Below are 20,968 nucleotides of genomic sequence, written 5' to 3' on the forward strand. Positions count from 1 at the left end.
ATCTACCTCAGGACCCACAACAAGTGCTTTACTGGTGATTGAAAGTATTTTTTAGAATAGAATGTTTCTATGTTTCAATTTTACCTACTGTTGTTCAGAGTTCCATGCTAGATGTTAACCTTTCTAAAGCCCTTCTCAAGTAGAGTTAATCTCTCACACTGTTCCTAAAATATGCCTTGAAAAATAATGATAATGTGGTAACATTTTAGAGCTGAGGAAGAACCAATTAATGATCAGTTTTACTAGTTTTTAATGCAAGGTTATCGGTTTCCCTTAAGGGTTCTTCAGTATAATCATCATCACCATGTCTTGTAAGAATACCATGAGGCAGATGTTGCCATTATCTGCATTTTATTTATTTACTTTTATTTATTTATTTATTTTTAACGTTTATTTACTTTTTGAGACAGAGAGAGACAGAGCATGAAAGGGGGAGGGTCAGAGAGAGGGAGACACAGAATCTGAAACAGGCTCCAGGCTCTGAGCTGTCAGCACAGAGCCCGATGCGGGGCTCGAACTCACAGACTGCGAGATCATGACCTGAGCCGAAGTCGGCTGCTTAACAACTGAGCCACCCTGGTGCCCCGATTATCTGCATTTTAGAGACAAGAAAGCTAAGCTTCGGAGTGCTAGGTAACTGTAGTGGCCCATAATCACACATAACAAGCAAGGGGCAGAGCTGGGGTGTAAGCTCCATTCCAAACCCAGACAACTCAAACACTCATGATCTTTTCAACTTGTGTGTGTTATTCCCTTGGAAAATAAGGATCTGACAGTCATTTTAAATTTTTAAAAAGATATCATAGAAATTATAAATTTTTCTTGAAGCAGCTCATGGTGATAAATACTGAAAATGTCTGTTCCACACACAGTTTGGTAATATTGGTCATCTCATGAGAGTTAGAAGCATTGATTAGCAATTAGAAATATTAAAAAAAAATTTTTAATGTTTGTTTATTTTTGAGAGAGAGAGAGAGAGTGACAGAGTGTGAGCAGGGGAGGGGCAGAGAGAGAGAGAGAGAGAGTGAGACACAGAATCCAAAGCAGGCTCCAGGCTCTGAGCTGTCAGCACGGAGCCTGACATAGATCTCAAACTCATGAGCCATGAGATCATGACCTGAGCTGAAGTCAGACGCTCAACTCACTGAGCCACCCAGTTGCCCCAGAAATATTTCTTTTTAATTAAAATTGTCATCTAATAAGTGCCCTTTAAAAATAGGGGACCACCCTTGTGGGGAAACAGTATTTTATTCCAATAATCTCATGTTCAGATGGGGAAACTGGTACCAAAGAAATGAGACCAGTTACTCTAAAGAGATGCACTTGTGAACCAAGGGAGTAGTGTGTGTTGTAGCAGTTAACAGAAAAATGACTTGAGGAGGGTCACCTGGGTGACTCAGTGGGTTAAGCGGCCGACATTGCCTCAGGTCATGATCTCACGGTTCGTGGGTTCGAGCCCCATGTCAGGCTCTGTGCAGTCAGCTCAGAGCCTGGAGCCTGCTTCAGATTCTGTGTCTCTCTCTCTCTCTCTGCCCTACCCCACTCATGTTCTGTCTCTCTCTCTCTCCCTGTGTCTCAAAAATAAATAAACATTAAAATTTTTTTTAAAAAAAGGAAAAATGACTGAAGGAGCTTGCTAATGTTAAACAAATATAGTACACTCCCTTATCTGTGGGATGTATGTTCCATGATCCCCAGTGGATGCCTGGAATCGCAGATAATACCAAACCCTGTATATACTATGTCTTATCCTATGTGTATATACCTATGATAAAGTTGGGTACAGTAGGAGATTAACAACAATAACTAACAATAGAATAAAACAATTATAACAATATACTGTAATTAAAGCTATGCGAATGTAGTCTCTCAAAATACCTTATTGTACTGTACTCAGCCTTCTTGTGATGACTCTAGATGATAAAATGCCTTTGTGTTGACAGAAGTGAGGTGAATAACAAAGGCATTGTGTTGTAGCATTAGGCTACTTATTAACCTTCTGACAATAGGTCAGAAGGATCATCTGCTTTCAGACCATCAGACCGCAGTTGACTGCAGGTAACTGAAACCACAGAAAACTAAACCCTGGATAAGGGGGGATGACGATAAACCAATTCAACATTCTTGTGGCTCCACTTCATATTTGAAGTTCATAGAATACCATTTCTGTCTTCTTAAACAGAGAAACTTAATATCAAATGGAGAGTAAATCTTGATAGTGAATCCTATCAACCTTAATTAAAAAAAATTCCTTGGTATTAAAAAGAAATTCGAACCCAAAGGCATCATTATTATCCAAATGTGTGGAAGTTGGTAGCTTGCTGAGATAAGAACACAGAATGTGGAGTTAACTAGCAGCAGAGGTGAGAAAGGCATTCCTACTTCTTTTTATGATGCCCTGGGACCTACTCCAGTCAAGGGGAAGAAAAGTGATGTAAGCTCTGAAAAGGTAAAGAAGGAAGGCAAATATCCCACACTGGTCTCTCTGTGTTTGGTACCAAACACTTCTGACCACTACTGTTGACAGCAATTCTGTGTGCTGCTTCCCATCTGATCTGGTGTTCTCCAAAGTAAAGGTCATTAATCACTATTCAGTGAATAACAGCTGGATGTGGGCTCCTCCAGGACAGGAGTGTCTTCATACCTTGGTATCCTCAAGGGCTTAAAACAGAAAGCCTGGAACAGGTTAAGGGCTCAATATGTGAGCCCTACTGGTTAAAAGGTTGAAGGAATGAATGGATAAATAGCAACTATATCCCCAGAACTCTTAAGAACTGTTAGACTGCAAGGAGATGGGTTTTCAATACATAAAGTATGGTACCCGTCCTTGAGGAGTATCTAGTCTAGCTGGAGACTAGAAATGAATACTTCTATTAAGTGTAATCTGCATGGTATCTTCCATAAGGGCAATGCAAGTTCAAAAATAGAGCAGAGAAGAGAGGATTTGGGGTATTCCCTTGGCATAAAGAGGCTGTGGATAGAGGGAAGGGACAAGAAGCCAGGTGTCTAAGGAATGGTGGGTGGTAGAAACCTTGTTTGTGTAGGAGTGGGGGGTGACCAAACCAAGGGTCTGTTGGGCAAATGAGTTGTGCTGATCAAGTGACCTATTTATGGAACATAGAAAAACCAGGTCCAGGAATTTAGGCTTGATAGAACAGGAAATCTCTGACGAGTCTCAGCTTTCTTCTCCTCTAGAAGTTAAGTGTAAATATAAATATATCCTCACAAAGAGACAACAAACATTGCAACTAAATAAGTGTACCATCTAAATCAAATAAGGTCTCTTTCAGGCTTTTGAAATGCAAACCGTGGGCTTGCTTTCACATTCATTTATTCATTCCACAAAAGTTTATGGAGGCCCTACAAGACCTAGAATTTTGTTAGGCACCACGGGGGGTGGGGGTGGGGTTCAAAAATGAATAAAACTCGGTCCCTATCCCCCAGGAGTTTACAGCTCTGTGGAGACAAACATGTACACACAGGTCCTCACAATAGGAGCTAAGAATGTAAACGCGAGTTGTAGGGGTTTAGTTCACGGAAATACTACACGGAGGTGATTTGGAAACTTAGGTGACGAGCTGGTTTTTAAATGAGGTTTAAAACTCCGACGGAGTAGAATATATATATTTAAGGGCCAGGGTCAAGGCTCTGGAAACTCATGGAACGGGGGATAATGAACAGTGGTCTGACTTGGCTGGAGCACAGGATTCCTCCAGGGGTGCAGCGGAGGAAATTTAGCTGTGTATATGCCCAATAACTAAGGCTGGGACCAGGTCGAAAGAAGCCGAAGACTATTCTGCATCTCTGTGCTTTGACTTAAGCATCTTTAGGTCCCTTTAAAAAATTCTTCTCTTTCCCAAAGAGAGTTCTAGCAGTTGCGGGTGGGGCCCGTTTCCTAAAGTCAACGCGTAAGTTAAAGGTCTGCAAAGCTGTCCATGGGTGATTTAAATCTCGCACCAGAAAAGGAAACGTGAGAGGCGGGGTAGGGGGAACCCACTTAACAACAACATCAACCCCCAAACGACACCAGCCCCAGGCGGGACAGGCTGCCAGACAGACCGGGGTCGGGACGCCAGCACCCTCCGGAGCTCGGAGCCCCGCACAGGCGGGCAACGGGGAGAGGAAGAGAGAGAGGGAGGGAGGGAGGGAGGAAGCGCGAGAGGGAGGGAGGAAGAAAGGGAGGGAGGCAGGCAGCGTCATGTGATCCGCTTCCCTGCTCCTTTAAGCGTCCACAGGCGGCGGAGCGGCCACAATCACAGCTCCGGGCATTGGGGGAGCCCGAGCCGGCTGCGCCGGGGGAATCCGTGCGGGCGCCGTGCGTCCCGGTCCCATCCTCGCCGCGCTCCCGCACCCCTGAAGTTTTGCAGCGCCCAGAAAGGAGGCGAGGGAGGAGGGAGCCTGAGAGGAGAGGGGGCAAATAGCACACCCTAAAACATTTATTTCAAGGAGGAAAGAAAAAGGGGGGCGCAAAAATGGCTGGGGCAATTATAGAAAACATGAGCACCAAGAAGCTGTGCATTGTTGGTGGGATTCTGCTCGTGTTCCAAATCATCGCCTTTCTGGTGGGAGGCTTGATTGGTAAGTGCGAGAGCTGCAAACTTTTCCCCCTTTCTCTCTTTTCGGGCCCCTTCCCTCTTTGCCTCTCGGGCTACTTGTTACAGTATCACTGCCTTGCTTCTATGATCTAATTAGTCCGGCTATTGTGCTTAAGAAAGCAGAGCTCCATGGGGCTCCGTGGGGCACAATCCAGTCTAGTGGCTAAGAGAAAAGGAGGGGAAAAAGTTTTGGCCTAGTTTCAGTATCCACTTGAAAGGAAGGAGGGGGGTGGCGGGGGTGGGAATCTTAAGCATGGCGACGGATCGCGCGAGGAAGCGCTGGGTTACAAAGTTGATTGCTGCTCCCCCCGCTTTTTCCCGCGTTCCCCCCTTTTCCTCTCCGTTCCCTCCCAATCAGCTCCCGGAGGGCAACGTAATCGACTTTATTGGGAACAACAGAAGAGTCAGGGAACTGCGCCCGGCGCTAACCCCGAGTCCTGCTACAGGGCTGTGATCGTTGCCTGTGTAAACCCATTTGGTCGTCTCAGCTAGGGGGTGAGAGTTTGCGTTTTGGGGTCCCAGCCTTCGCGCCCACTGCTTCCTCACCGCACCCCCCCACCCCCACCCCCCGCCGCGGCCGCGGACGCGGACGGGTCTGCGAGGTGGGCCCGGAGGCGAGATGCCGTGGGGTGCGGTGGGAGAAAGTCCTTGGCTGGCGCTGCGGGAAGTTGGAGAGGTCGGAAGGGAAAAGCGTATCCGTAAGGTGTTGCTCTTGGCCTCCTGCCCTCTCGCGAATCTCCCCTCCCCCACTTCTCAGAGCCCGCAGAGCTGGGGATTCTGAAGCCCCCAGTCCTCCCAGGGCGCCTAGCAGAGGGCCTCCCGCCTCCCGCCCCCGCCGCGGCTCCCCGCAGGTGACAGCTCTCCGGCCCCCGGCGACGGCGCCTCCCCTGGCGAGCGCGGCCCGGACCTCTGGGAGCCAAACAGGCTTCCGAGTGAAGAAGATGGTCTCACGGATCTTCCACTCGGAAAAACTCCCTCTTGGCTGTCTCTCCTTCTTCATCCATCCTCCAGCCTCGCCGCACACTCGCGTCCCCTTCCCCCTTGGGATTTAGGACATCCCGGTACAAACTTCAGTGCCAACTTTGCAACGGGCGCGGATGGGGTGGTTTTGCTTTCTTCGCGGACCTGCGAAACTTTGCGGAGTGGAGAGTCCGCGGAGGGGCTTTCTCCGCCCGTCCCTTTGAGAGAGTCAGCGCCGCGCGGGCGCCGTCGTCGGCGTGGTGGTGAGAGCCGCACAGGCTTGGGCACCTCGAGCCCTGTGTGTGCCGTTTTGTCTCCAGACTCGGGTTTGATGCGAACAAATTAAAGGGAGTCTGGTTCTGTAAATCACTGTAACATCCAAGCTAATTGTTTTAAACAAAGGAGAGTGGGTGAAGCTTCACCGAGGCAGAAATTTCTGGAGGAGATCATGCCTTTCTCTCTGCGTATGTATCCACAAAGCAGAAAGGGGTTCGGAGTTTTACAAGCCCATATTCTCAATTTGGGCCAAACAGCTTAATCTTTTTGTTCCTGGAACCCTCACCTCTCAAACACATACGCGCGCGCGCACACACAAAACGGGGTTTGGCTTTCCTGTTAAGAGCTCCTGTTTGGCTACGTACAATCTCCATGTTTCCCTGTATTGGATTTTTCGAGGCTCTTAATACATTCTCTGCTGGGAGCTGAAGGCAGCCTTCCCTGTGCCCTCACAGTGATTATGCAGCGGTTACAATTACACCTCTTGTCTCCCTTGATGAGCAGTTGCAGTTAGATGCCATTGGATCTTGTGTGATTTCAGTGGCAGACCATAATTAAAATTTCTTGCACCTTGTGCTTTCAGAATTAAATTGGCCTATTATCCCTGTCTGACCTTCATCCTCTTTGAGGTTTTTGCACAAGCAGCGAACCATTACACATAGTTCCCTGGTGTTTGTTGGTGTGGGTTTCTTTTTCTTTTCCTAAGAAGCTGATCTCCTAGCCTCGAAGAGCCCATTATCCACTGTTGTGGGTTTCTTAGGGCGCTTCCGGAACTAGTATAATTTCTGGGATCTTAGTACTGTGGAGCAAAGGTGCAAAGACACTGGTGAGTGGCTGCTGGACATTAACGTTGCTGTAGGATCAGAACAGTTTTATATTCAAAGGGGTTTGCCTAGAGTAAGTGGTGCCAGGAGTTGTTTTGCCCAGAGAATTTGGTTGGTGACCATATTCGATAATCATCGCAAAAAGTTAGTGATAGGTCCTAACTCCAACTAGATTCTTCTCAATAGGTAAACTGTTGCAGTTCCAATTTCCTTGGAAAAGAAAAAAACATCTATAACACTTCTTGGGGGGGAGTTGTGTAAGTTTACTCCTTAGCTCCCCTCCTTCCTCAGTTGCTTGCCAAGACGATGTCCCCTGCTCTGGCCATAGTAGACTGCAAAGATCAGATTCAGTTCACCTTAAACACGAAATAGTGACTTAGCCTTTGTCTCAACTGTTTAGACAGTATTTATGTTTGTTTGTTTGTTTTTGCTGTTAAACAAATCAAGGAACTTGGGTACACTACAAGACCCCCAAATGGGAAATAAATATCAACAAAAGGTAAGTGCAGTGTTTTCCCACCAGACTTCCCTAAAATGAAAAGCAGGTGAAACTGAGCAAAGCCTGGAACTTCAACAAAGTGGCAAGTGGAATCAGTAGTTGAAGCAGTTTGTAGGCTGGAAAGTTGAAGTAAAGTTCAGAAACCTCTTCTCCGCTCTTCTCCGCTCTTCTCAGTGAGAAGAGAACTCCACTGATAAGTAGGAAGTCAGGTGTGTGTGTGTGTGTGTGTGTTGAGTGTGTGTGTGTGAGATGGGAGGATGACTTCACTTCTTTTTAATGCGTCTGCAGAGGCTAATTGAGAAAGTGATATAAACATAATTTACATTTCTTTTTGATCATTGTTGGTTCCCATGAAAGGAAACATGGCAACCTAGAAAGGGGAGGCTCTGAATGGCAAAGTTCCTGATTATAAAAGTACTCCATACACGTATATACAAAACAAAAACAGCCATCCATTCCCCCTCCCACCAAACAGTCATGACAAACCATGCACCCCAAAGTGACCAAATCAGTTAACCAACAAGTTTCATTTTCTTCATTGGTAGATCAATGAGTTCAGTCTCTAGTTACAAAATTGTACGAATGTTTGAATACTTGGAGAATTTTATATGCTGTTTTTACACTGGCATTTGGTTGCAGCCTTCTAGAATTGGTGGGGGAAATTTAGACATCAGATAAAAAGCAAATAGGAGGGATTGGGTTTTGGTTTAGCCAGCTTACACACTTCCCTACCCCAATGGCCTTTCGAGAACCAAGTTTTTGTTTTGTTTCCTGCTTGTTTTGTTTGTTAGTTTTTCTTGTGCCAGTGTCTATATACTGCAAACCTTTAATGGTATTTTGTAAAAGGCTCTAGAACACAATATCTTATAAGGTGGAATTTGGGGTATTTAAAATTTCGCTGAATTATGCCATGCTTTTATAAAAACTTTGAACCAGTATAAAATGATGCATCTTATTGTTTTCTTATGTGTTGAGAAGGTTTCTTAAGTAGCTAGCTTCTTTAGAATTTAGAATGTATTTAAAAACTTAAGAACCCCTAAAGGAAAAGAAAATATTTTTAAAGATGTAGCCTAATCTTTATCCTCCTTGAAAATAAGCCTGCAGAAAATGCAAAAAATAATTTCCCTTTGATTTCATGTTTGGTGAATTTAGTTCATGGAGAGGCAGCTGCAGGGGTGGTGGAAGGGGGGAAGGGAAAGAGAACCATGTGCCCTGAAACAAGAGTGCAGCCTACTAAAAATTGTGAACTTGAATCCCTGGCCCATTATGTGCAATTTGCTCAGCTTCAAATTAGTCATGTCTGGGGGATATAATGGTTGAAAAAAGCAGGTCACTGTTCCCACCTGTTCTAAAACTGTTAAGAGTATGAAGATCAGAACTGAATGAATAAAAAATGATTGCATTGTTTTAAGCATAGCATAAATGAGAATATTCCAAACTTAAACTCCAAAGAAGTATCAACAAATTGCCAATATTGTATCTTCAGGGAGAATTGCTTTCTTTGAAAAGCTTACCATACCAGTAGTCTTTTTTGTTTTGTTTTTTAATGCTGAGAATGTTATGTGTACATATAAGCATATATAATCACTTAATTTTTACATGGACTTCTCTACTGCTTTTCAGTGATATAACCCATATTATTGTGCTATTACTATTTAAATGGGAACTATTGATAATCTTGTTTGTGATCCATTCTTGTGAATTTTTGTTTCTGTTATTATTTGGAAGTTCAAGGACTTTAAGAAATAAAATTACGCAGAATTAATGTAAAGGCTAGGCAGAGCATGTAAAGGTTTGCTTCCCAGTACATTAGGTTTTAAGCTTGTGGTATTTATTATATTTTAGCATATTTTAATGTGATGCCAGTAACCCTGCAGTGTTTGGGTGTCTGGTGAAAATCTCAAAAAGAACTAATCACTTGGCTTTTGGTTGATGTTAGCCCACATTACTTTCTGTATTTGATTCTCCTTTTTTATTTTGTAAAATTTCATATCTGACTGAACCATGTCATTTTTTTTTCTTTGTTAAACTACCCGAGTGTCTAATGTGGTTTGTAGGAGTACTGTGCAATCTCAAAAATTCTTCTTGTAAAAGGTGGGAAATTTTTTATAGCTGATATTACATTACTTTACTTTTAAACTTAACTACCTACTTGGTTATTACAACAAAATCATGCTTGTTCTAACAATCTCAAACCAAGCTTTCATCTAATCCTTCCATAGAGCCTGTCTGGCCTTCTTTTGGTACTTTCCCTTTTTCTTATTCAAAGTGAGAAACATTTCCTTGAGATAATCATGCAGAGTATGGCTTTGTAAGGTTTTCAAATCTCCTGCCTGGAACTCAGATCTAGACTCAAAGCCTTTCCTAGCTAGTTGACATTTTGCAATAATTTGGCATTAAAAAAATTTTTTTTTAATCCATATAGACTGAGGAAAGAATCTTACCTTATCTTCCTCATAAAGGTGTTTCTATGGAGATTTGGAATTTGAGATTGTATGAAAGTTCTTAGGTAGAGTTCATACCTAACATGTAAAATATTGATTTGAGCCTGCTGTGTGCCCAGGATAGGGCTGCAGTGCTGATTGGGGGTTAGGAAAGAGGGAACTTGAAGTCTGAGTAACCTAGGAGAGCTAGAGGTAGAAGAGAGCCCTTCTTAATCCAAGTCCACCAGCAAAGGATTTCCTGTGATGACGTTTGTAGCATCAAGATAATTCTCACTTACTGGGAATCTGAGAACACATGAAATGAGAAACACTGTTAATTATACTATCAAATAATTTTATTAATATTTCATCTTGAAATAAATTTATTACTAAAATAATTTAACAGATGTTCAACATTAGTTAAGGTCTGGCACACAGTGCACATTTATCTAATTTAATCCATGCAAAACCTTGCCAGATTGGTGGTGGTGTACCTATTTTACATGTAAGTAATTTGGGATTACCTATCTAGTCAGGGTCAAAGTTCTGAATGGGCTCCAGTGGATCTGACATCAGAGCCACAGTCCTCCACCATCAGGTTATCCTGCCCCCACCTCTCAAAGCCTTGACTTTTAAGATTGAATAAATGTGGTTTAAAGCCAGAAAGATGATGAGTAACATTACAAATGCAACTGCTGTCTCATTTTAATCATTAGGTAACGTAGCAAATGGAAAAAAATCAAATATGATGAATGAAATGGAGTTCAGCTTTACATAACTGCCTGGCCAAGGCTATGGGAGGACACCTTTGGAGAAGTCTGCCTATGCCCATCTGACCAATTTCTTACAGGTTCTAACTAGTTCCTATAATTGTGTGAATCATCCATTTGGCTGAGCAGCCAAGTTCATTATCCATAAAAGCGTTTGAGTTCTGCCACTTTAAGGAAGATTAGTCGATTTTATTTTCTCAGGTTAGTGGTTTTAACATAGTTATGTAGTTATATATGTCTGGACTTTTCCAAAGGAAGCAAAGAGAAGGAAATCAGCTGTGGTTGGAGAGGATTTTCGAGGGTGTGGATTGGCAGTGATGGTCAAGCAGTTGAAAGAAGAGCCTTTTACTCAGAGTTGAAAATTCTGTTCCCCAAAGGATAATTTCTGTTTGTGTACACACCCATGCATAATAATGAGAGCATTTCAAACTAGAGGTTTCCATGCTGACACCATGAATAGGTACATTTTGTTCTTTGGGAAAACTGCTGATAGACTTTGTCTATTCAAAGATTTACTGCTCTCAATTTTGATAGAGGCTGTAACAGATGATAAGAGACGGGGAACATCAAGACGTGAAATGATCATGTCTGTTTCATTTATGTCTTGTGTCTTCTCTGGGGTGTTGTGATGGTAGCCTAATAGAATACACGGATGTGCCAGAGGTGGACATTTCTGAGAGAACGTGTCTGGATAGGGAGGGGGATGGGAGTGGAGAGGAACTTGAGGTGTTGTCATTTTCAAACTGATGATGAAATGTTTTGCAATTACCATTCTCATAATAGGGCTAATCTAAAAGGATTGCTAAATAGCAGAAAAGAGCAACTCATGTTTTAGAACACAAAAATTCTTAGGCTCACCTTTTCACCTTTTACTGCTACCTCTTTTCCCCGCTTCCCCCATGTTCTACCTCTAATTAAATTTTATATGGGAACAAAAGTAATAATCAGATTGTCATCAGACCAGTAGTGAGGGATTTGGTTTATTATGATTTGTTGCTTTTTGAGGATTTATTGGGTGGCAGTGGAAAAAGTATTTTACTTGTATTGATTCGTTTAATGATCATAACAACCTAGAGAAGCAGATGCTTTCTCCAGTTTTCAGATAGATTAGATGCTCGTTTAAGGAACTTTTCAGAGGTGACAGAGGTAGTAAAGTAGAGGGCAGGCACTCAAGTGCATGATCTTTGACTGAATTCTAAAAGATATTGTAAGTCTAATGCCACTCTCCTATTGTACCTTTTTTTTTTTTTAATTTTTTTTTAACGTTTATTTATTTTTGAGACAGAGAGAGACAGAGCATGAACGGGGGAGGGTCAGAGAGAGCAGGAGACACAGGATCCAGGCTCTGAGCTGTCAGCACAGAGCCCGACGCGGGGCTCGAACTCACGGACCGCGAGATCGTGACCTGAGCCGAAGTCGGACGCTTAACCGACGGAGCCACTCAGGCGCCCCTCTCCTATTGTACCTTTAATTCCTATAGGAAACAAGGTGCGGAGTGTGATAAAATTGACTCTACACAGGTTTAATAGAAGATGGAAGCTTAGTTTCCCCTTTTTCTGTTTCTGCCTCTTTCCAAAACCACATACTCCCGTCACTGCACGGGTACTAATAATCATTGTCTTGGTTACTTCCTAAACAGATGATCCTGATTTTGAATACAGCAGCCACTGTAAATGTTGACCAGTGCTTGCAGGCCATGCTGGGGGCGGGGGTGAGGGTGCAGGCCTGAGAAAATAATACCTCAGCTCCCTCCAAAGAGAAATTATTACACATAGCAAAGAGGAACTGAAAATTGTTACTGAAAATGTGTCACAATAACCAACCTCCTGAACCAACCTTCCAACCGGAAGGCTGCCTGGACTTAGCATACAGAATAGATCCTGAATATAGCTATTGACTACAGGTGAGGGGAAGGAAGATGGGGGTAGAATATGAACTCAGGAAAGAAAAACTAAGGCCTTTATAGACATACAAGGCCATCTCTTTGGGACACAGCTTGTATTTGGATTTCCAAAGCCTTTTTCCGATACCACCCACTTCCCGCATACTGAGCTAGTGTTTCTGTCTCCTCTGACTTTTAAAGTCCTGGGCCTCCAAGGGCAATTTTATGCTCCCTCTTTTTCCTTCCTACTCCATTCTGTTAACATTTCCAGGTAAAGAGGTGTTCTTTCTTCACTAGCCCCTAGGAATTATAGGGCCTTCTTAAACTTCTGGTTAATTCCCTGGGTTAACTCAGCAGCTTTATCCACAAATACACGTTTCCAAGAAAGCAGAGGTAATTGAAAGAAGATGCCAAGTTATTACATTTGTTTTGGCAAAGTGTTATGATTTTTCATTAGAAAGAAGGTAATGGATCTGTAAATGGCTGGCTCAGTTTCTTTGCAAACCCCAGATTAATAAGGCTAAGCTCTTGAGAACTGGTTGGGGGGGGGGGCAACTAAACTGCTGCTTTAGCCCTGGCTGAGCCCCTCCCAAAGAGACACCTCCTGATTTTAAGGCAGTATCACACGGTGGAGAGAAACCTGACTGGAACTGCAGAACCCACCTGTGGTCTCAATGATCTCAAGTCACAAAAGCCCCGTGGCATCTCCCTCCTCAACCGTGATGTGCTTTGACTCGAGGTCTGTTCATTACTTTTACTTTACTTTATACACAGTTTAAAAAAATATTTAATCTGTACTCCCAACTGGAAATGTGGGTCTCATACAAACAACCCCAAGATGAAGAGTTGCATGGTCCACCCACTGAGCCAGCCAGCTGTCCCTGCCTTTTTTTTTTCTTTAAGTTTGTTTTGAAAGAGAAAGAGAGAGAGCACTAGAGGGTCAGAAAGAGAGGGAGTGAGAGAGAATCCCAAGCAGGTTCTGCATCACCAGTGCAGAGCCTGACGCAGGGCCTGAACTCACAAACCATGTCATAACCTGAGCCAGGATCAGGAGTCAGATGCTTAACCAACTGAGCCATCCAGGTGCCCCTGGTTTATACACAATTTTAGTAGAGATTTAGTAAGCCATTTTCTAAGTGCACAACAGTTGGCACGATTTGTTACCAAAATTCACTGGTAGCAGAGAGATGCAGGAGTATAGTAGGTAGCATCAGGACAAAGGAAGAACGCCCAGGATTCTGGGACCCTGGGATACAGGCGAGGCATTCCATACCTCAGTAGCCCCCCTTGGTGGCATCGTTACTTTATAAGCTGATATGATAATTGGTTCTGCTCTAAAGCTGTGTGCTCTTATTACTTGCCATGAGTGCCACTTGTTGGGTCCACTTTATCTGTATATATTGATGGTATTTGGCCTGAATGGAAGCTGTGGGGCTTTTGCTATTAAATTTTAAAAAGGGTCTTGGAGACCATCTTGTCCTACCTCCTTGGAAGAGGAATCAGAGTCCCAGGAAAAGGAAGGGACTTGGTCTATACAGTTGGAGGCTGAACCATGGCTTGGACTCAGATTCAAATGCTCATCAGCACTGTGCTTCTGAGTTTCAGCGTGAAGATCATCGGAAGGCCATAGAGCTAATGAGCAGAAAATTCCCACCTTGTGGTTCTTACAGTTCTATTGACTTTTCTGTTACTCGAAAATAAAACAGCAGTAACTTTAACGTCTTCTCCCTCTTAGTCCCTCCCTCTTAATATCTGTATACTTAATATTCTTAGCAATAGAATTACATGTAGCGTTATGCTGTTCTTTTGTTTTTTAATTTTTTTTAACGTTTATTTTCTTTATTTTCAGAGAGAGAGTTATAGGGTGCGAGTAGGAGAGGCAGGGAGAGAGGGAGAGAATCCCAAGCAGGCTCCACAACAACGCAGAACCCAACATGGGGCTCTAAGTCAGATCATGACTGGAGCCAAAACCGAGTCAGATGCTTCACTGACTGCTATTCGGGTGCCCCAGTGTTATGCTGTTGTGTGTGAATTTTTAAGAACACCACAGAATTTAAAACAACTAAATTCCTTCCTTGCTTGCTGAGTATGCTACATGCCCTAACTCTTACTTGAAAAATGTTGTACATTTGAAACATAAATTAAAAACAAAACAAAACGGGGGTGCCTGGGTGGCTCAGTGGGTTAAGCCTCTGGCTCTTGATCAGTTCAAGATCTCATGGTTCATGAGTTCCAGCCTGGTCTGGCTCTGTGCTGACAGCAAGAAGATTGCTTGTGATTCTCTCTCTCCCTGTTTCTCTGCCCCTCCCCTGCGCGCGCGCTCTCTCTCTCTCTCTCTCTCTCTCTCTCTCTTTCTCTTTCTCTCAAAGTAAACAAACTTAAAAAACAACAATAAAATAAAAGACAACAACAACCCAAGACTATGGCCCTTACTAATCCAATCAAAGTACTGTCCTTGTGTTTAGTTTTAAGACTTAATCAATCTGAGGCTCCCTTGTCTAAAGTCTGTGACTAACTTTTGTGCTTTCAGGGAATGTTTGTGGCAGGCGTAATTCTGAAGTTGTAGTGAGTTTGGGGGAAGTGACCTGCCCTATGTTTTTGGTCTTTTTGCATACAAAAGAGAACAAAATTGTTCATTCTTCATCTCTGCCACCTCTTGACTCTGAAGGTAATTGCAAGCAGAAAATTCAAATTGGGAAAATAGGGTTGAGAGCCCCATGATGTTATAATTGCCATCCATATTTTCGTGATTCTAGGGGTACAAGGGTTATATTGTAAATTCTTACTCCTGCCTTTTTGTTGAAAGTAAGCAGAATCACAAAGCACTGTGTGTTTTCTGCATCCTCTGCGTTAGTGGGAATGAATATGGACTTTTTAATTGAGGTGTATTTAACCTACATCATATTAGTTTCAGGTGTAACATAATGGTTCAATATTTGTATGCCCTGTGAAATAACCACAATAAGTCTGGTTACCACACAAAGTTACAAAATAGTTTTGTCTTGTGATGAGAACTTTAAAAAAAAATTTTTTTTTGAGAGAGAGAGAGAGCATCAGTGTGAATAGAAGGAGGGGCAGAAAGAGGGGGAGAGAAAGTATCCCAAGCAGGCTCCATATCATCAGCACACAGCCTGATGTGGGGCTCAAACCCATGAACCATGAGATGATGACCAGAGCCAAAGTCAAGAGTTGGACGCTTAACCAGCTGAGCCACCCAGGTGCCCCAGTGATGAGAACTTTTAAAATTTACTCTTTTAGCAACTTTCAAATATGCAATACAATATTATTGACTGTAGTCACCATGCTGCACACTAATTACATCCCCATGCTTCATTTTAGAACTGGGAGTTTGTACCACTTGAACTTTTTCATCAGTTTTGCCTAGCCCCTATCGCCTTCCCCTCTGGTAACTACCAATCTATTCTCTGTGTCTGTTAGTTCTGTTTTGTTTGTTCATTGGTTTTGGAATTTAGATGCCATGTGTATGTATAAATGAAATCATACGGTATTTGTCTTTGTCTGATGTATTTTACTTAGCATAATACATTCAAGATCCACCCGTGTTGTTGCAAATGGCAAGACCTCACTCTTTTTTATGGCTCAGCAGTATTCCATTGTGTATATACACCACACCTTTTTATCCATTCATCTATCAGTGGACACTTAGAATGTTTCCATATCTTGACTATTGTAAATAATGCTGCAACGATTATGGGGGTGAATATATTTTTTTGAATTAGTGTTTTCATTTTCTTTGGATAAATACTCAGAAGTGGAATTACTGGATCATATGGTCATTTAATTTTTAATAGTTTGAGGAACGTTCATAGGTTTTCCACTGTTTTACAGAGTGGCTGCCCTAACTTACATTGTAACAGTGCACAAGGGTTCTCTTTATTCCACATCTTTGCCAGCGCTTGTTATTTCTTGTCTTTTTGATACTAGCCATTCTAACAGGTGTGCAGTGATGTCTCACTGTGGTTTTGATTTGCACCTCTGTGATGATTAGTTATGTTGAACATCTTTTCATGTGTCTGTTAGCCATCTGTATGTCTTCTTTAGAAAAGTGCCTATTCAAATGGTTCTCTGCTCATTTGAAAATCAGATTGTTTGTTTTGTGTGTGTATCTGTGTAAGTGTGTGTGTGTGTGTTGTTGCTGATGTTGTTGAGTTGTATGAGTTCTGGGGTTATTTTAAGATTTTTTTTTAAGTAGGTGCCATTCCCTGCATGGAACCGAATGTGGGGCTCGAACTGACAACTCTGAGATCAAGAGTCACATGCTCTACTGACTAAGTTAGGTGCCCTGAGTTCTTCGTGTATTTTGGATATTAACCTCTTTTTGGATATATGTTTTGCAAATAATTCAGTAGATTTCCTTTTCATTTTGTTGATGGTTTCCTTTGTTGCACAGAAGCTTTTTAGTTTGATGTAGCCCCACTTGTTTATTTTTGCTTTTGTTGCCCTTGCCTTTGAAGTCAGATCCAAAAAATCATTGCCAAGATCAATGTCAAGGAGCTTACCAACTATATTTTCTTCTAAGAGTTTTATGGTTTCAGGTCGTACATTCAAGTCTTTAATCCATCTTGAGTTTATTTTTGTGCGTGGTGTAGGATAGTAATCTAATTTCATTCCTTTGCACGTGGCTGTCCAGTTTTCCCATTTACTGAAGAGACTGTCCTTTCCCCATTGTATATTCTTGCTTCAAATCTTAACTTTTTTGTCTCTGTTTAACATGCTTGCCTTTAGGTGATCACAACCAAAAAGTTGGATTCCACATTTTATTAAATCCAGCCCTTTCTCAAGGCAAATCATGCCTTTTTGAGGCCCTGTTCTTTTTCACTCTGGGTTCTTATAGATTTTATCTGCTCTCATTTAGGTTGTAACTCGCCCGAGAACGGAATGCCTTAAATGTGGAAAAGACACGTCCCCACATTCCTTTCTTTTCTCTGTTCTGTTGAGCTAGTTCTGGCTTGTGTAAAATGGGTTCCAACTTTAGCCCCAGCTTGCCTGGGCCCAGGGAAGTTGTAGATAAGAATTTTACTGAGGGTTTGAAAAGACTGTGCCATGGGCCTCACTGTCATTTATAGAACACACCTCTATAAGCTTGGAAGGAATCAGCTTCTTCAGAAGTGGGGGTAGTGTGGGGCGTGGCTGTGACTGGCAACCCTGGGACCTTAGACATCCTTGGAGTCACACTTTCTCTTCATTTTACAAAGTTTGCAGAGAGCTGGTGTTAAATCCCTGGCACCATTCTTTCAACATGCCCAAACAGAAGAGAGTTTTGCGCTCTGAGAACATGATATTTCTGGATAATAGTTGATGAAAGAGAAAGAAACAGGATAATTTGTAGACACAAGATTTTTAAACTAAAAGGACACTTAAGGTCACCTTTCAATTGGCATGTTTCTTTTTTTCTAGGTGTCAGAAGAATCCCTCCCTTCCCCCTCCTCCCTACCTCACCCACCTGTTAAAAAAGGGAAAGAAAGAAAATATAGTTTGGGAGAAGGATCAGCAGTATGTGTGGGATTTGAACAAAATCCTCATGAGTATATATTTGAGACAATACTTTCTCCTGGGGGACTTGGGTTAGGTACAGATACCAGCTCCATCCAGGGAAGTCCTCTGTCTCATTGTAGAGTAAGTCTCCTGGCTAAGCAGAAATGCTGCAATAATTTTGAAAATTTCCTTTGAGGACTTGGGCTTCTTATGGCATTTCTAGGAAACACTATAAACAACATGGTGTTGGTTCCAGGTTTTCCTTATGCTGTTTCTGTTTTTGATAAATGTACTGATCCTTCCATTCAAAGTGATCAGATTTCTAACTGATGGCCTGTAGTTTTATGTTTAATCAATGGGTGTGATCTGGTTTATTATCAAACTTGCTTTGTAACTTGGACAAGCCATTTATATGCTGTGAGCCTCAATTTCCTCATCTAAAGGACACCAGGCTAGCTCAATCAGTAGAGTGTATAACTCTTTTTTTTTTTTTTTTTTAATTTTTTTTTTTTTTCAACGTTTTTTATTTATTTTTGGGACAGAGAGAGACATAGCATGAACGGGGGAGGGGCAGAGAGAGAGGGAGACACAGAATCGGAAACAGGCTCCAGGCTCTGAGCCATCAGCCCAGAGCCTGACGCGGGGCTCGAACTCACTGACCGCGAGATCGTGGCCTGGCTGAAGTCGGACGCTTAACCGACTGCGCCACCCAGGCGCCCCTAGAGTGTATAACTCTTGATCTCAGGATAGTGTGTGTAAGTCCCACACTGGGTGTAGAGCTTACTTAAATAAATAAATAAAACTTTCCCCTTCATAGAAAGGTTGTAGGGTTTAATGAGAGAACATAAGTTACCTATATATATGTGTTGGATCAATCCATATATGTTAACTATTTCCCTTATTTACAAGTTGTCACTAATTAACTTCTCAAGATTCTCTTTCTTTCTTTTTCTCTTCTTTCTTTCTTTCTTTCTTTCTTTCTTTCTTTCTTTCTTTCTTTCTTTCTTTCTTTCTTGTCATCCTCTGTCTGGTTAGGATCATAGCAGGTCATTTCTGCTTCTTAGTGGATTATATAAAATTAAAACCCAGCAACCCTGCTTGATAGCCTTCTATTAGGCACAATGCATGCTGCCCAACAATTTAAGAAGCATGTCATTTACCCATTTGGTGAATTAGAGCGATTAACTTTTGATCCAGTTAGTGATAGTTTTCACCAAGGTTTAATTTGAATCTTAAATTTTGCTTTTAAAATGCTGGATGAGTTTTCACGACTCTTTACAGCATGGATAAGCCTAGGTAGCAAGACTTTTAAATGGATATTACTCAATACATGGAAGAGATCTGGATTCCATCCATGCTTGCTGCAAAGTGAATCCCAGTTGTTCTGTTTTAAATTATAAAATTGAAGTCGTTATCCGTTGGGAATTTTTTTTGCTTCTAGATATAACGTAAATGACAAAGACCTTTGAAAGTCAAGCTTCGAGGAAAAAAATGATTCTTTTTCTTATAAAATATTAACTACTTCTGACACATTAGCTAGAATTATAATGCTATTTCGTAAGAAATTATGAACAAAAAGTAAAGATAAAAATATAACCTCTGTAAGACTGTAAGCTGCATGAGAGCAAGGAATATCTAATTTGCTTGCCTTCATCTTTTTTTTCAAAGTTTATTTATTTTGAGAAGAGAAAGAGAGCATGCAGGGGAGGGGCAGAGAAAGAAGGGGAGAGAGAAGCTTAAGCAGGCTCTGCGCTGTCAGCCCAGATTCCGAAATGGGGCTTGATCTCATGAACTGTGAGGTCATGACCTGAGCTGTTATCAAGAGTCGGACGCTTACCTGACTAAGCCACCCAAGTGCCCCTGCTTATTTTTCTCTTGACTGGTTACAACAGGGTAGTGCAATATAGGTGACCAGAAAAACTTCTAGAAGAAAGAAAGAAATGCCTTGCCTTTGGACTTACTGCAGAAGTAGCTAAAATGCTCCAACTTTAAGGTCTGCCCTAAGACTTTAACATTATAGTCCAAACTACTCTCTTATAATTTAAATGAGAGAAAGGTTTCTTATTATTCGCTTGAACTTAAAAGATGGTGCCACCTTCATGGTTTGTATGCTTCCATTTATAAAAGTGTATAATTTTTGGAGTTCTGGAAAGGGACCTTCACCTATTATATTGTGGAAACTAAGGCCTAGAGAGGTCACAGTGACACAATAAGCTTTGAATGAAATGTCCTGACCACTAGTGGAGTGTTTCATTGCCCTAGCCTGTGGTTACACTGATTACTATTATGTCTAATCTATGTATTTGGTCTTTACTTGGCCATAGGGTAGAAAATTGACTGTGACTGCTTGCCCTTACTGGTTGATAAAGTTTGCTGGGAGGAAGGGAACACACACTACTATCTGTATTTCCAGACTTTGAATATTCAAATGAGAATACTGAATGATAGTGGCAGTTTTGCATGTTATTGTCTTTAAGAAGTAAATGTGTTTCTTCTGCTCCATGAGGGCTGGTTTTTAGGGGCTTCTTTCAGAAGACCATGTAGTTTGTTTTATTTTTTATAAATTTTTAAAGACGGGAAATTCATCTTTCAGAGCTTTCCTCCTAAGAATTTTGTAGAAGTAGGGGCGCCTGGGTGGCTCAGTCGGTTAAGCGTCAGAATTCAGCTCAGGTCATGATCTCAAAGTCCTTGAGTTCGAGCCCTGCGTCAGGCTCTGTGCTGACAGCTCCTGGAGCCTGCTTCGGATTCTGTGTCTCTCTCTCTCTCTCCCTGCCCCTCCCTTGCTCATGCTCTGTCTCTCTCTGTCTCAAAAACAAATAAAAACATTAAAAAAAATTTTTGCAGGTGTTACTTGCGCCTCTTCGTAGAGATCAGTAATATATTTATTATGTCGGCTTTTCTGACTGCCCTTGACAAGAAAGCCTAATACATTCCAATAACCACCTCTGCGGGCCATTGTGTTCGGCTGGCGGACTGGTGTGTGGGAATGAATTCCTCCACGAGGTCCTCCAGGCTCCTGAAGGGTACTGAGCCGCCCTGAGCTGAATGTGTGCCTGCGGGCAAAGAGGAACTGAGCCTGTTGACTGGCTAGTGGAGCAGGTCAAGATGGGAAGAGAGATTTAGGGAGCAGATGTAAACTGAGAGGGAAGGAAGCAAAAGCCAAGGAGAAAGCCACTCGGAAGCCGGACTTGGACTTCTCTTACAGGAGGGAGTATTGCGGGGGGAGGCTGCGCAGAGCAGCAT

At 42.2% G+C, this 20,968-nt stretch overlaps 1 protein-coding gene across 3 annotated transcripts in view; it reads left to right on the forward strand.

The window, feature by feature from the left end:
- Window positions 1-4,222: 4,222 nt before the first annotated feature.
- The window catches only part of WLS (Wnt ligand secretion mediator), a 101,704-nt gene continuing 84,958 nt past the window's right edge, over window positions 4,223-20,968 (forward strand). Inside the window, exon 1 of one of the 3 annotated variants that reach the window (XR_009258070.1) lies at window positions 4,223-4,578. Coding sequence is in view for 2 of the 3 variants with exons in the window: in XM_058717021.1 (XP_058573004.1) it covers window positions 4,473-4,578 (106 nt within the window). In the remaining variant the exon portion in view is untranslated. The remainder of the gene's footprint in view (window positions 4,579-20,968) is intronic. The other 2 variants (XM_058717021.1, XM_058717022.1) reach the window with 2 other exon arrangements.

Source organism: Neofelis nebulosa, chromosome 2, assembly GCF_028018385.1.
Source record: "Neofelis nebulosa isolate mNeoNeb1 chromosome 2, mNeoNeb1.pri, whole genome shotgun sequence".
Taxonomy (NCBI): domain Eukaryota; kingdom Metazoa; phylum Chordata; class Mammalia; order Carnivora; family Felidae; genus Neofelis; species Neofelis nebulosa.